We start from the raw sequence: 14,218 nt of genomic DNA, 5'->3' as shown, positions 1-14,218 counted from the left end.
TGTAAGGGGGAAGAAAGATTATCCAGAGGAACCCCACCAGTCAGGTATGGTGACCATAAACAAACTCACATGCTTCCAGAAAAGGGGATTTAGACCTGGGCGAAAGGTGAGAAGCACACGTACCAATGACAACACAATATATGTGCTTTTCCACCCTGTAAGGATGCTGCATACACAGTTTATCCCATTTGGATGTTTAATTCTTGAGAAATCCCACAAAAACAAACAAAGTACAAGACAGAAGGACTGAACAAGAAACATCAAGTAAGATTGATAAAATTATCAGAACAATTACCTGTAATTTCAAGCCCTTAAAACTCAATTACATCAAAATTTCAAATCTGAGAGATAGACAAAGCATCTACTATTTATACCTATGCATACACACACTTTAGGGGAGCATAAAAATTTAACGTATAAATATTTTGAGACACCCTTTACCCTTGTTTTTTTCAAAAGCAGCAATCTTGCTATTAACAAATGCCTTCTCCTTGTCTTTATGGGTTTCAGCTATGTCAGGGCGTGTATTCTCTTTGCTTGCATCGATCTTGCTGAAAGGAGAAAACAAACTTTATGAGCCTGAAACAAATTGCAGAAAAATCAAACATTTTTTATACACACCCACTATTTATCTGTCTGACATACCTTAAAATTCGATCAATGGTGACAATATTATCCGAGCAATTATGTTTTCTGAAACTCTGACAGATAGACTTTTCCATTAACAATTCTTTGAAGACTTTATTTTTAACGAATTTTCTAAAACGGCTAGCAAAACCATCCTCACAGTTACGATGTGCTAAGTTGACCAAGGTATTTCCTGCGTATCGGAATGTTATAGAAACAAAGCTAACCTGGACTTTGGATCCAATGTCACGATATCTTCGCATGTGCTCAGCCTCTTGATGTTTTTAATGGACGCCGGTAGCTTCTGGATATCTGAGCGACTGACCGGTGGGGTGTCCCCTGACCCTCTATGCTGGGAACCAGAAAGGGCCCGGTACGTCGTGATCATCGGCATCTGGTTAATGGTCTCATCCTGAAACATGTTTCTTGATTTATTCAAACCTTTTAATTTTAACACCATTACATCAAATGTCTTGGACTTATGTGGGACTTAATATTTAACCTATTTTTTAATTTAATTACATCAACAGCCCTGGGCTTGCATGGTGTTTAATATTTAAACCTATTAACCCTTTCCCACTTAGAAGCAAAGTGAAAATGGCTATGTGCAAACAGCATAAAACCAGAACAGCCTGTAAGTAACTCGCAGTCAGTTCTGGTTTTATACTGTTTGCTGCTCATCAGTACCTAAGGTTTGGAGATTATGCTTTAAAAACTTAAATCTAGTAAGAAAGGTCTTTAATAACGGTAAATTAATTTTTTTAAGGGACTACAAATGCGTGAAAATATGTATTTAAGTGGTAAAGGGTTAATGAAGCAAGATTAAAATCTATTCCTATTACAGGTGAGAAGCCATGGGCTTATATTGTTTTTCATATTGGACCTATTTCTTTAATGCTATAGGCATATGCATCAGGCCTATATTGTATTTAATATTTTAACCTATTTATTAAGCTGGATTACATCCAAAGCCCTGGGCTAATATGGTTTAGATATTTAAACCATTTATTAAACTCCATTATATCATATGCACACATCGATTTAATAAAAATGCAAGGTTACAATAATCATAGTTTGTTAAATCTTGATGATAAATCAAGTGTTATATCTTAATTGTCTTAACTGTAACTTTGATCAGAAAATATACTAGACATCTCCGAAAATAGCCAGCTTACATAAAGAGTTATTGAATGTAAAGAAAAACACTTGTCTACTTCGTTAATGCCATGCTCAGATTATTAATGCCTTGTGGAATCTTCAACAACTTCTAAATATCAGACTTATGTTGGGAACGTTGTGCTTTTATATTTTGCTGTGCCATTATGCTATCCTGTTGATTAGAGAAAGATAGTTTTAAGGAAACAGACATAAAATTAAAACATGTACAGCACATTACATTTAGGAATCACATTACCTGTGGCCTGTTGGCATTAGATGGGATGTAAGAAGGGTCATTGACCACTCGCTGATCCTAGAGAGACACAACAGAGTTACAACACAGAAAAATACAACATAAATGTTTAAAAATACAACACAAACTAGCTGTCAGAAACATATTGTGCTTGTTGTTAATAACACCTTTTATATAATAACAATATTATGGAGTCTGAGAGACAGCTAGATCTCAACCGAGCTTTTTTTAAACTTTGAATTGGGTACCTTGGTTTTAAGCCAACCCAACTGACCAGCGCCTTTCGCGCTATTGCTCCAATTAATATTGTGATTAAGTTTGCTGAAATTCCTTTAATTGGTAAAGGAGAAAGCAACATACCGTAAATCCACGAATATAATACGCACCTTTATACCTGCCGATTTTTTCTTCAAGTAGGGGGTGCGTATAATATACGAGTTTAGAGCAGAACAAAATTTTTCCTGTGCAAATTTTCAACTTAATCGTTGTTATTTGCTTTGCGGCAGCCATTTTGAACTACACCATTACATCAAAGGGGTGCAACAAGGCTCGCGCAGTCGTTCGCCATTTGAGCCATTTGCAAAAATATTGAGAACTTTGCTCAATAAAAATCTTATTTGCGAAAAATGCAAAAATCTAGTAAAATTTATAATAGAATTATAATATAATTGAAAACATCCGCCATTTATATCGGACTGGTTTTCTATATTTGTCTCTTTGTTATAATGAAAGTGTTCGCAATTCGAACAGTAAACGAAGCCCGGTCTGTACCCGATTATGAGATATCGCTTGACCTTATTGTTATTGAAATGCGCATGGTAGCTGGCCAATCAACATTGAGCTCGCTTACACATGAAATGACGTTGTCGAATGAAACGTGGGAACGGGAGGAGCTATCGGATAATATTGGGTCATTCATGCTAGTGTTTTATCCAGGCCGTTTTAGCGTGGCGCGGCGCCACGCCGCTTTTTTGAAGCGCCTCGCTGCCCCTTTCAAAGCAAATCAGCGCCACGCTGCCCTTTTCAAAGGCCGCCGCCCTGTTTTCCGCCACGCGCGATCTTATTGATAACATCTTAATTGCCTCTTAACCAAGCTTCTAAGCCGACTATTATCAGCGAAGATTCGCACGGTTGTGAATACGTCATGCGTGAATAACCATGTGTCAATATCAATCGATAATTTCAGTGGCTTTGTAACACTAATCGGTCCGGATACAATCGTGCACAGTTACTTAGGAGACTTGATGAAAACCTCGATGTTATTCACGTGGAAATTGTGCATTTCATGCATAATTCAGTTATATCAAAACATTTATTTTTATGCGTAATTAAATTTAAAAAAAAACACCAGTTGTATCTGTAAAATATTGATTTGATTTCAATTTAATGCAAAACAGTTTTGAGTTAATAAAAATTAATTTACAGGGCTTGCACTAAGCGGCGTATGGCCGTATATTACGCCCGATAATTGTTTCCATACGCCGATTACAAAACCCCATGACGTCCACTGTACTTCCTGAAAATTGGCCATACGCCGAAAATAGCAACCCGTGACATATTAAAGCTGTCGATTAAAATAATGCTCCGCCTCCTATCCAATACAATAGGCGCAGGCTCATATTAAAGCTGTCGATTAAAATAACGCTCCGCCTCCTATCCAATACTATTGGCGCAGGCTCACAGTAGATGTGTGTTGATGAATTGTAGCAGACGACAATCTTAACACGTTTGCTGTTCACGGTTAGGCAGACCGCGCTTAATTGGAGCACGTGCTTGTTTATTGTCACGATGTTTTGATTACAATAACGTGTGAATGTCGGCAAAGAAGTTGTTACCCCGTCTTGGACCCTGTTTGGCCAAAAGTTAATTGTTGTAACAGTAGTAGGCCTGCACCATTGGTTCAATTAAGAACATTATGACCCGTTTGTAACTTGTCAAAATATGTTAATTGGCAAACACAGATATGAATTTTACAAAAATATTGAACTTGTACCACTTATCATTCGTGTTTAGAATGTCACAACGTACGCTTTCCGATTTTGGCATTCCACTTTCGACGAAACATAAATTAGAAATTGATGCAAATTGCTTTGTAAGCAAAACAAGTTTATATCGGACACCAATTAACGTGTATAGAATTAATTGACAATGAACAAAAGACAGTACGGCGCCGTTCCTTATTACACTTTTTGCGAAATAAAATGTACACAATACAACACGTGGTCATGAAAACAATGTCATTACGCAGAACTTTCTGACTATTCAACAAAGTGTTAGTGTGTTTGAATCTCCATTTAAGATGCATATAAAGGACTTGTTTGTGCAATGTGTGTAACGTTTTAAATATAAATAATTGTTTAAGAGGGTAACTCATTTAACAGTATTCTAAGACTTCTTTGAAAAGCTATAGTTTGTATAAGATATATATCCTATGGTGTTTAATCTTGTTTTTTTTGTTTCTACATGAAAATATAAAACACATAATAAAATATACATTCTGGATTTTGTTGGTTTAATTATTCAACAATAAATCTCAAAACTATACATACAATGTTTGTGTGTAACAAAGCTTGTTATTAAGTCACTATACAGATATATTTGTGCCCTTTTTATGGACGTCGCGCGCTAAAGTGCCCTTTTTTGAAATTTTGCACCACGCCCTTTTTCCTTCCTGTATAAAACACTACATGCGCAGACAGAATACAGAGTTAATATCGTTGTCTGCCTTCAAAATAGCGACTGGACGCTAAGTCGTATAAAGAGATTAGCAAATGAAAAAAAACCCTGACAATACCCGTAAATAAATATTTCTTAGCTGACCTCTATTTATCTTTCTACCGAATATTTACCATATCTGAAGTAAAGAGTGGTAATTAAATAATTAGTTTTATGATGCTAATGTAGTCTATTACACCTTTCTGCCTATTGCCGAATTAAATTGAAAGTTGATAATTAATTTGTTTTTTACTCCCAAACTAGCCTTAATGACAGTAGCGTATTTTAATTAAAGAGATCATGAGAAACACGAGCGGTTTAATTGTATTTTAAGTTTAATTAAAGTATCGAGTTTGTAACACTTCGGAAAAGTAATTCATCTAGACAACTATAAAAACGGAAGTACATGTAACCATTTTGTCTTCTTATTACTTTATTATTATTATAATTATTATTGTCCTGAATATTGTCGAATCGAATTAAATGTGAAAACAAAAGACAGCGTCTCTGCTTCTTTCTTTTGCAATTATGACTGCTTGACCTGGATGTCAGCAAGCGGCCCGTGTTTTATCAGTAACAATCAATGGTAATATAAACAATTGACAGAGATATTTATTATGCAACTGTCATGACAACAGCACTATAACACATCCCGATCAATATACTGGGGTATTACTGTGAAACAGATAGTTGACAACACCAAATTGATTTGCTATTTTCACAACACAAAAATATATTGACAATTTTTTTCAGAAATGGCCGATTTCGGACACAGATTTTTTAGTGCGTATTTTACTCGGATTTTCAATTTTTACCAATAAATTTTGACCAAACTCGGGGGTGCGTATTATACGCGAGGGCGTATTATATTCATGGTTTTACGGTAACACAAAAAGGGCGTAAACGTATGACCTTGAAGAATGACTTTGATCTTGAGCCTAAGAGACGGACTCAGAATTTGTGCAAATTGTCTCAATGGCTAAAACATTAGAGCCAAGTTTCATGAAAATCCTTCAATGAGTTTAGAAGATAGAAAAGATGCAATAAATAGAGGCTCAAACATTTCACCTTATAGTATGACCTTAACCTTAAGATGGCATGACTGATTCATAACCTGTGACCTTGCCTATTGAGCTATAACAACAGGCATCCATCATGCCATCTCTACATATAGGCCATATTTTATGTGGTATGTTTGTTTTATAAAGGAATAAGTTACCATTCAAAACAAGCTTTATCATGACCAAATTTGACTTATGACTTCTGAGACGTCATCTTATTAAACTTTGAACCATAATCTTACATGTGAGATGCTGTCTCCACCTGGTGAACACAAGCAGCGCCGCCTTGCGGGTGCAGACCGCTCATCTATTTTTCTTTTCAAATGTGTAGGGACCTATCTCAATTTCAATCACAAAGAATGGAGGGGTGGAGTGGAGAGGGGTGTATAGTGTGGGGGTGTGGTCATTTATTACATTATCTTCCAAAAATGAAAAAAATGCAATAAAAAAATTATTATTTTCGCCTATTGCGCCGCTTTGAAATTATTTTATTATTTTTTTTACCTTTGACATTGAAGGATGACCTTGACAACTCAAAATGTGCAGCTTTATGAGAAGGCCTTTATGAGAAGGCCGCTTTGAATTATTATTTTTTTACCTTTGACCTTGAAGGATGACCTTGACCTTGAAGGATGACCTTGAACTTCCACCACTCAAAATGTGCAGCTTCATGATAACGCCGCTTTGAATTATTTATTTTTTTACCTTTGACCTTGAAGGATGACCTTGAATAATGACCTTTACCTTGAACTTCCATCACTTAAAATGTGCAGCTTCATGAGAACACCGCTTTGAATTAAAAAAAAAAAAGACCTTTGACCTTGAAGGTGACCTTGACCTTGAAGGATGACCTTGACCTTCCACCACTCAAAATGTGCAGCTTCATGAGAACACCGCTTTGAAATTTATTTATTTATTTTTTTTACCTTGAAGGATGACCTTGACCTTGAACTTCCACCACTCAAAATGTGCAGCTTCATGAGAACACCGCTTTGAATTTTTTTAATTTATTTTTTTTACCTTGAAGTAAGACCTTGACCTTGAACTTCCACCACTCAAAATGTGCAGCTTCATGATAACGCCGCTTTGATTTTTTAAAATTTTGTTTGACCTTTGACCTTGAAGGATGACCTTGACCTTGAAGGATGACCTTGACCTTGAACCTACACCACTCAAAATGTGCAGCTTTATAATAACGCTGCTTTTTTTTTTTTTTGATCTTTGACTTTGAAGGATGACCTTGAACTTGAAGAATGACCTTTAACTTCCACCACTCAAAATGTGCAGCTTCATGATAATGCCGCTTTGAAATTTTTTATTTGTTTTTTGACCTTTGACCTTGAAGGATGACCTTGACCTTGAAGGATGACCTTGAACTTCCACCACTCAAAATGTGCAGCTTCATGAGAACGCCGCTTTGAAATCATTTTTTTTTTACCTTGAAGGATGACCTTAAAGGATGACCTTGACCTTGAACTTCCACCACTCAAAATGTGCAGCTTCATGAGATACACATGCATGCCAAATATCAAGTTGCTATCTTCAATATAAAAAAGTTATGGCCAATGTTAAAGTTTACGGACGGACAGACGCCATATATTTGACATTTGATCTTGAAGGATGACCTTCACCTTCACCTTTCACCACTCAAAATGTTCAGCTCCACGAGATACACATGCATGCAAAATATCAAGTTGCCATCTTCAATATTGAAAAAGAAATGGCCAATGTTAAAGTTTTCGGACGGACAGACGCCATAAATTTGACATTTGACCTTGTAGGATGACCTTGACCATTCACCACTCAAAATGTGCAGCTCCATGAGATACACATGCATGCCAAATATCAAGATGCTAACCTAAAAAGTGAAAAAGTAAGGGCCAATTTTAAAGTTTTTTTCAGACTGACAAACAGACTGACTGACATACTGACGGACAGTTCAACTGCTATATGCCACCCTACGGGGGGCATAAAAATCATTTTTTTGGGGTGAGGGTGGTGTGGGGGTATAGTGTGAGGGTGTGGTGGTCATTTATTACATGATCTTTAATTTAAAAATAAATAATGGGGGGGTCGCAGGGGGGGGGGGGGGGGGGATTCAGGCGGGGGGGTATTGGGGGGGGGGGGCGTGGGGGATGGTTTGGACGGAGTCAATTGTGGTATGTCAGGTTTTTTTGTCAAAGTATCAATCAAATCTAATCATAAATAAAGAAGTTATGGCAATTTAAGCAAAATCTAATAATTTGACCTTGAGAGTCAAGGTCATTCAAAGGTCAAGGTAAAATTCAACTTGCCAGGTACAGTACCCTCATGATAGCATGAAAGTATTTAAAGTTTAAAAGCAATAGCCTTGATACTTTAGAAGTAAAGTGAATCTAAACACAAAAGGTAACCATATATTCAAAGTTACTAAGTCAAAAAAGGGCCATAATTCGGTAAAAATGACAACCAGAGTTATGCAACTTGTCCTTTACTGTCCCCTTATGATAGTTTGTGAGTGTTCCAAGTATAGAAGCAATATCTATGATACTTAATGGGTAAAGTGGACCAAAACACAAAACTTAACCAAATTTTCAAGTATAAAGGGCCCATAATTCCGTCAAAATGCAAGTCAGAGTTACATAACTTTGCCTGTACAGTTCCCCTTACGACAGTTAGTAAGTGTTGCAAGTATGAAAGCAATTGTTTTGATACTTTACCAAAAAAGTGGACCTAAACACAAAACTTAACAAAATTGTCAATTTTCTAAGTATAAAAAGGGCACATAATTCTGTCAAAATGCCAGTCAGAGTAACATAACTTTGCCTGCACAGTTCCCTTATGATAGTTAGTAAGTGTTGCAAGTATGAAAGCAATAGCTTTGATACTTAAGGAATAAAATGGACCTAAACACAAAACTTAACTTTTCAATTTTCTATGTATGAAAAGGGCACATAATTCTGTCAAAATGCATGCCAGAATTATCTTACTTTGCCTGCCCAGTCACCTCATGATAGTAAGTAAGTGTACTAAGTTTGAATGCAATGCATTGATACTTAATGAGAAAAGTATACCTAAACGCAAAACTTAACTGGACGCCGACTCCGACGCCAATGTGATGACAATAGCTCATAATAAAAAAAAATAAAATAGATGAGCTAAAAAAAAGAGATGAATTATGATGTTATAACCCACAGAAATTTGATTATGCCCAAACTGACCATTGGAAATTGTGTCCTGGACCTTTGAGCTTGAGAAACCAGGCTAACATGCACTTCTCGAAATTGTCAACATTGTAGGTAAGTTATTTTAAAATTACTGGACTGATAATGAAAGTACATTCCACAGAAGTTGCATTTATGCACACACACTCAACCATTGTGATATCTAGATATAGTGTACCACATGTGGGCTCATCAAAATTGAAAGTTTAAAATATTACATAAAATATAAGTTGAGTGTAAAATGAAAGCAAACAGTGATAGTTGCAATGGTATGTAAAAAGGAAAAAGTTTACTGTTACAACATCAACATTAACTTAATTGTAAGTAACAAAATAACAAACACATGCAACAACATGAATTGAAAAACTAGAAATCGCCCTTTCACCAGGAATAAATGGATTTTTGAGTCAATTTCAAATGTTCGTTGTCTGCCTGGACAACTTTTTTTTTTAAAGCTTGAAGCAATATCGCAAATGTTATTAGATATTAACAGCAATATAAAATCAAATTTAAACAAGGGCTGTTTGTAAAACATGCATGCCACCCATATGGGCTGTCAGTTGTAGTGGCAGCCATTGTGTGAATACGTTTTTTTGTCACTGTGAACTTGACCTTTGACATAGTGACTTGAAAATCAATAGGGGTCATCTGCCAGTCATGATCAATGTACCTATGAAGTTTCATGATCATAGGCCTAATTATTCTTGATTTATCATCAGGAAACCATTTTACTGTTTCAAGTCACTGTGACCTTGACCTTTGACCTAGTGACCTGAGAATTAATAGGTGTCACCTGCCAGTCATGATCAATGTACCTATGAAGTTTGATGATCATAGGCATAAGCTTTTATGAGTTATCATCCGGAAACCATTTTAATGTGTCGAGTCACAGTGACCTTGGCCTTTGACCTAGTGACCTGAACATCAATAGGGGTCATTTGCCAGTCATGATCAATGTACCTATGAAGTTTCATGATCCTAGGCCTAAGCGTTCTTGAGTTATCATCTGGAAACTATTTTTCTGTTTCGAGTCACTGTGACCTTGACCTTTGACCTAGTGACCTGAAAATCGATAGGGGTCATCTGCGAGTCATGATCAATGTACCTATGAAGTTTCATGATCTTTGGCCTAAGTGTTCTTGAGTTATCATCCGGAAACCATTTTTCTGTTTCGAGTCACTGTGACCTAGATTTTTGACCTAATGACCTGAAAATCAATAGGGGTCATCTGCGAGTCATGATCAATGTTCCTATGAAGTTTCATGATCCTAGGCGTAAAAGTTCTTGAGTTATCATCCGGAAACCGTTTTACTATTTCGAGTCACTGTGTTCTTGACCTTTTACTCAGTGACCTCAAAATCAATAGGGGTCATCTGCCAGTCATGAGCAATGTACCTATGAAGTTTCATGATCCTAGGCCTAAGCGTTCTTGAGTTATCATCCGGAAACCATCTGGTGGACGGACAGACGGACCGACTGACCTACCGACATGTGCAAAACAATATACCCCCTCATCTTCGAAGGGGGGCATAATAATAATGAACAAAGGTTAATATTGTATTGAAATGTCATCTGATTTTATTTTGTTAAAAGTAAGTATTAGACACAAAGAACATGTATGGTACATGGGTCTGGGATCAGAACTCTTTGGCAGGGCCATCTAAGTTTCTATCCCAGGTGATCAGCGAAAGTACCTGCATAGATATCAGTATGGGGTCTCTGTTCTGTCCGCTGATCCATTCATCTGCACTAAGGGAGGGAATGGCACTAGAGGTGGGAGGGAAAATGTCATCTTGGAACACGTTAGACTGGAAATGTAAAGGAGATCATTTAGACCTAATAGGTGGGTGAATCACTCTACTATTCTACAATACTACGCCAATTTTAAAAGCTCTTTTAAACAAGAGGGCCTGAAAGGCCAAAAGTCGCTCACCTGAGATAACAAGATATTATTGGGACAAATCTTCTGACCAAGTTTCATGAAGATCGGACAATAAATGTGGCCTCTAGAGTGTTAACAAGGTTTTACTAAAGCCATATATAGCCATATAAGGAAAAATGCCCTGCCCCTGGTGGCCATGTTTTTAAAGCAACCAAAACCATTTACGAACACATCCAAGATATCATTGGGACAAATCTTCTGACCAAGTTTTATGATGATCGGAAAATAAATGTGACCTCTAGAGTGTTAACAAGGTTTTACTATAGCCATATAAGGAAAATAGCCCCGCCCCTGTGGTGGCCATGTTTTTCAACCAACCGGCATCATTTTTGAACTCGTCCAAGATATTATTGGGATGAATCTTCTGACCGAGTTTCATAAAGATCGGACTATAAATGTGGCCTCTAGAGTGTTAACAAGATTTTACTATAGCCTTAAATAGCCATATAAGGAAAAATGCCCTGCCCCTTGGCAGCCATGTTATTCAAGCAAACGTTACCATTTTCAAACTCATCCAAGATATCATTAAGACAAATCTTCTGACCATATTTCATCAAGATTAGAAATAAATGTGGCCTCTAGAGTGTAAACAAGATTTTACTATAGCCATAAATAGCCATATAAGGAAAAATGCCCCGCCCCTTAGCAGCCATGTTTTTCAAGCAAACGTAACCATTTTCGAACTCATCCAAGATATCATTAAACCAATCTTCTGACCAAATTTCATGAAGATTGGACAATAAATGTGGCCTCTAGAGAGTGAACAAGGCAAATGTTGATGTCGCACAACGCACAACGGACGACAGACAAAAGGCGATCACAAAAGCTCACCATGAGCATGTTGTGCTCAGGTGAGCTAAAAATACACAAAATTTCCGCTTCATCTGTTGAAAATCACCTCCAGACTTGAAAACTAAATGAAAATGAAACCCCTGTATAAGATGCTGGGGGTTGAACAACAAAAAAACAGGTAGGAAGTCAATCTACGCTTTGTATATATACGTAATAGGCCTTATTTAAAATGGACTAGAGGAATGTAGGTAGATTTCTTGAAACACCTTTGAATTATTTGAATATCACAATAGATTTGTTTGAACATTCATCTCCATAAGTAATGTACAGCACATATAGATTGGTTCTTGGTAAATATGAGAAAACGATTGGATTTGTGCACATTTTGTGCGAATGCACACTCGTAAACTTAAATCTACAGCCAAATGTGACATGACTGATGTAAACAACAGCTAGTAACTGCTATAGCTTACTTAAGAATAAATATTTATAATAAACAGTGTACAACTTACTGAATTTACACACAAAAAATGCAACAAATTGTATGCTTGTTTAAAAAGATCAAAACAATTTTAATCCATGACACATCGCCTACTGAATGTAATAAGTCATGTAACTGACATTTTTATACATTTTTACTTTTTTCCATTTTTGTGTTTATTAAGGTGACATACATCAACTTAAAATATTAAGTCAACCTTTTTGGTAAAAATAATGTTTTTATCAAATTTTTGAAATTGACATAACAAACACATGTCATTTTGTGAATGCAAAAAGTAGCGTAACTGCCATTTTGTTGAATTTTCAGGAGAAGCAAATAAGAAACATGTTTTTGTATTCAAATTTTCTGATAAGTATTATAATAATACTTGAAAAACGAAACAAAACTCCAAATTGATATGTCTTTTTTAAAACAATAAAAAATTAAGAAAGGAGCAGTTACCATAATTTTCAACACTGAAATATTTTGAGCGCAAAAAATAACGTAAGTGCTCTTACTGTATTTTGGATAATGTCTGAAAATATGCTCTCCTGAACAATTTACAAAATGTCAGTTACCCTAGTTATTACATTCAGTAGACGACATGTTCTTTGGTGTTAAGTCCGCTTTGCCTATTGATCCTCATGCAGCCAGAAGAACAATAACCCATGCAATTACCTTTCTTGGAACAATCATGGATATCGGCTCTACAAAGTTTCTGGCGGCATGCAGTTTATAGAATCGCATAACCTCACACTTGCTGATGTCACAGCCTCTTTTGGGCATCACACCTAAAAAATTACCAAATAAATATTTGTTCAACTGTGGACTGATTTTCATTTAAAATTAAAACATATTGTTTTATTATTACTACAATGCTTTTACCAATATCAAATTCCGCTATCTAATGGATAGTATTTTTAGATTAAGATAGAGGGAAAGTATTGGAATAATAACACAATTATGATGTCAAAATATAAACATGAAATGGACCAAACAAATAAGATCCATATTATACCTAAATATATTTTTTAACACACATTAGTCAGATGTACATAATATATACCCTATGTAAATCAATATCATTTGCCATTATGATTGTTTTAACTCATGGACCTGTTTGTTTTTGCATATTACACTGTAACTCCAATGTAACGCTCTTCGTTATAACGCTGAATCCAATACAACGCGGATGGGTCTTGGATCCTGTTTTTTCTCCAACCTTCCATTTTTTATTCAAATCCATGTTATGCAACTTCATGTATTTTCAGACAATTCAAAGATGGCGGCGATCACATCTTGATTGCTTTATTCAACCGTCCGTTGAACCGATTTTTATCGCTTTGAGGTTAAACAACACCGACGGCTAATTGGTGTTAATCTGTTGTGTAATGTCAATAAAGGTGTGAACAACTCGCGTGTCAGTGTTTATTACATGTTTTCCCTATCAGAGCGGTTCGGTGCGCTAATTTCAATAAGATAAGTGCAAGCGGAATAATTATAAAATTAAAGTTATTCAAAACGATAAATACATTCTTACTTTGATACTGTATGATTGCAGTTTGACTATATTAAAGGAGCGGCTATGAAATATACTGCGCACAGAATAAAACAAGTTTTTCTGTCATTTCATTATCATTCTAGTATTTAGTCATTTAATTTTTCAGTTCGTGTACGAGAAATTAATTAAATAATCCAGACGATGTATATACATGCTAACGCAGTGTAATTGTTAACAGAGATTCACTTTCATTTTTTCCCGGTATCAGAAAGTCTCGGAAAGCACGTTTTTTGCATGACAATGTATGACGCAATAAAAAATTTCTTTGTACATGTATCGTATTGCATTCAATCTAAATTTAAATTTGCTCATCCAATGAAAGCTCTGCCCCATGATGCACTGTTCTCTTTACACTTCTGAAAATGGCGTATGCATATAGTTGTGTTTGTGAAATTCATAAACATTTTTATCGTCATAAATGTTCA

General features: G+C 35.9%; 1 protein-coding gene across 5 annotated transcripts in view; it reads right to left on the bottom strand.

Annotated features, from left to right (window-relative positions):
* Positions 1 to 14,218, bottom strand: part of LOC127867731 (coronin-2B-like) — a 55,712-nt gene that overhangs the window by 18,288 nt on the left and 23,206 nt on the right. For all 5 annotated transcript variants that reach the window (XM_052409078.1, XM_052409080.1, XM_052409081.1 and 2 more), the window contains 5 exons: positions 12,911 to 13,023; positions 10,712 to 10,825; positions 2,042 to 2,098; positions 855 to 1,039; positions 442 to 551 (listed from right to left, as the gene is read on the bottom strand). In XM_052409078.1, the coding sequence (XP_052265038.1) occupies positions 442 to 551; positions 855 to 1,039; positions 2,042 to 2,098; positions 10,712 to 10,825; positions 12,911 to 13,023 (579 nt within the window). The remainder of the gene's footprint in view (positions 1 to 441; positions 552 to 854; positions 1,040 to 2,041; positions 2,099 to 10,711; positions 10,826 to 12,910; positions 13,024 to 14,218) is intronic.

The sequence above is a fragment of the Dreissena polymorpha genome, chromosome 2, assembly GCF_020536995.1.
Source record: "Dreissena polymorpha isolate Duluth1 chromosome 2, UMN_Dpol_1.0, whole genome shotgun sequence".
NCBI lineage: Eukaryota > Metazoa > Mollusca > Bivalvia > Myida > Dreissenidae > Dreissena > Dreissena polymorpha.
Note: the sequence above shows the minus strand (reverse complement) of the source record. Positions and strands in the feature narration are given on the sequence as shown.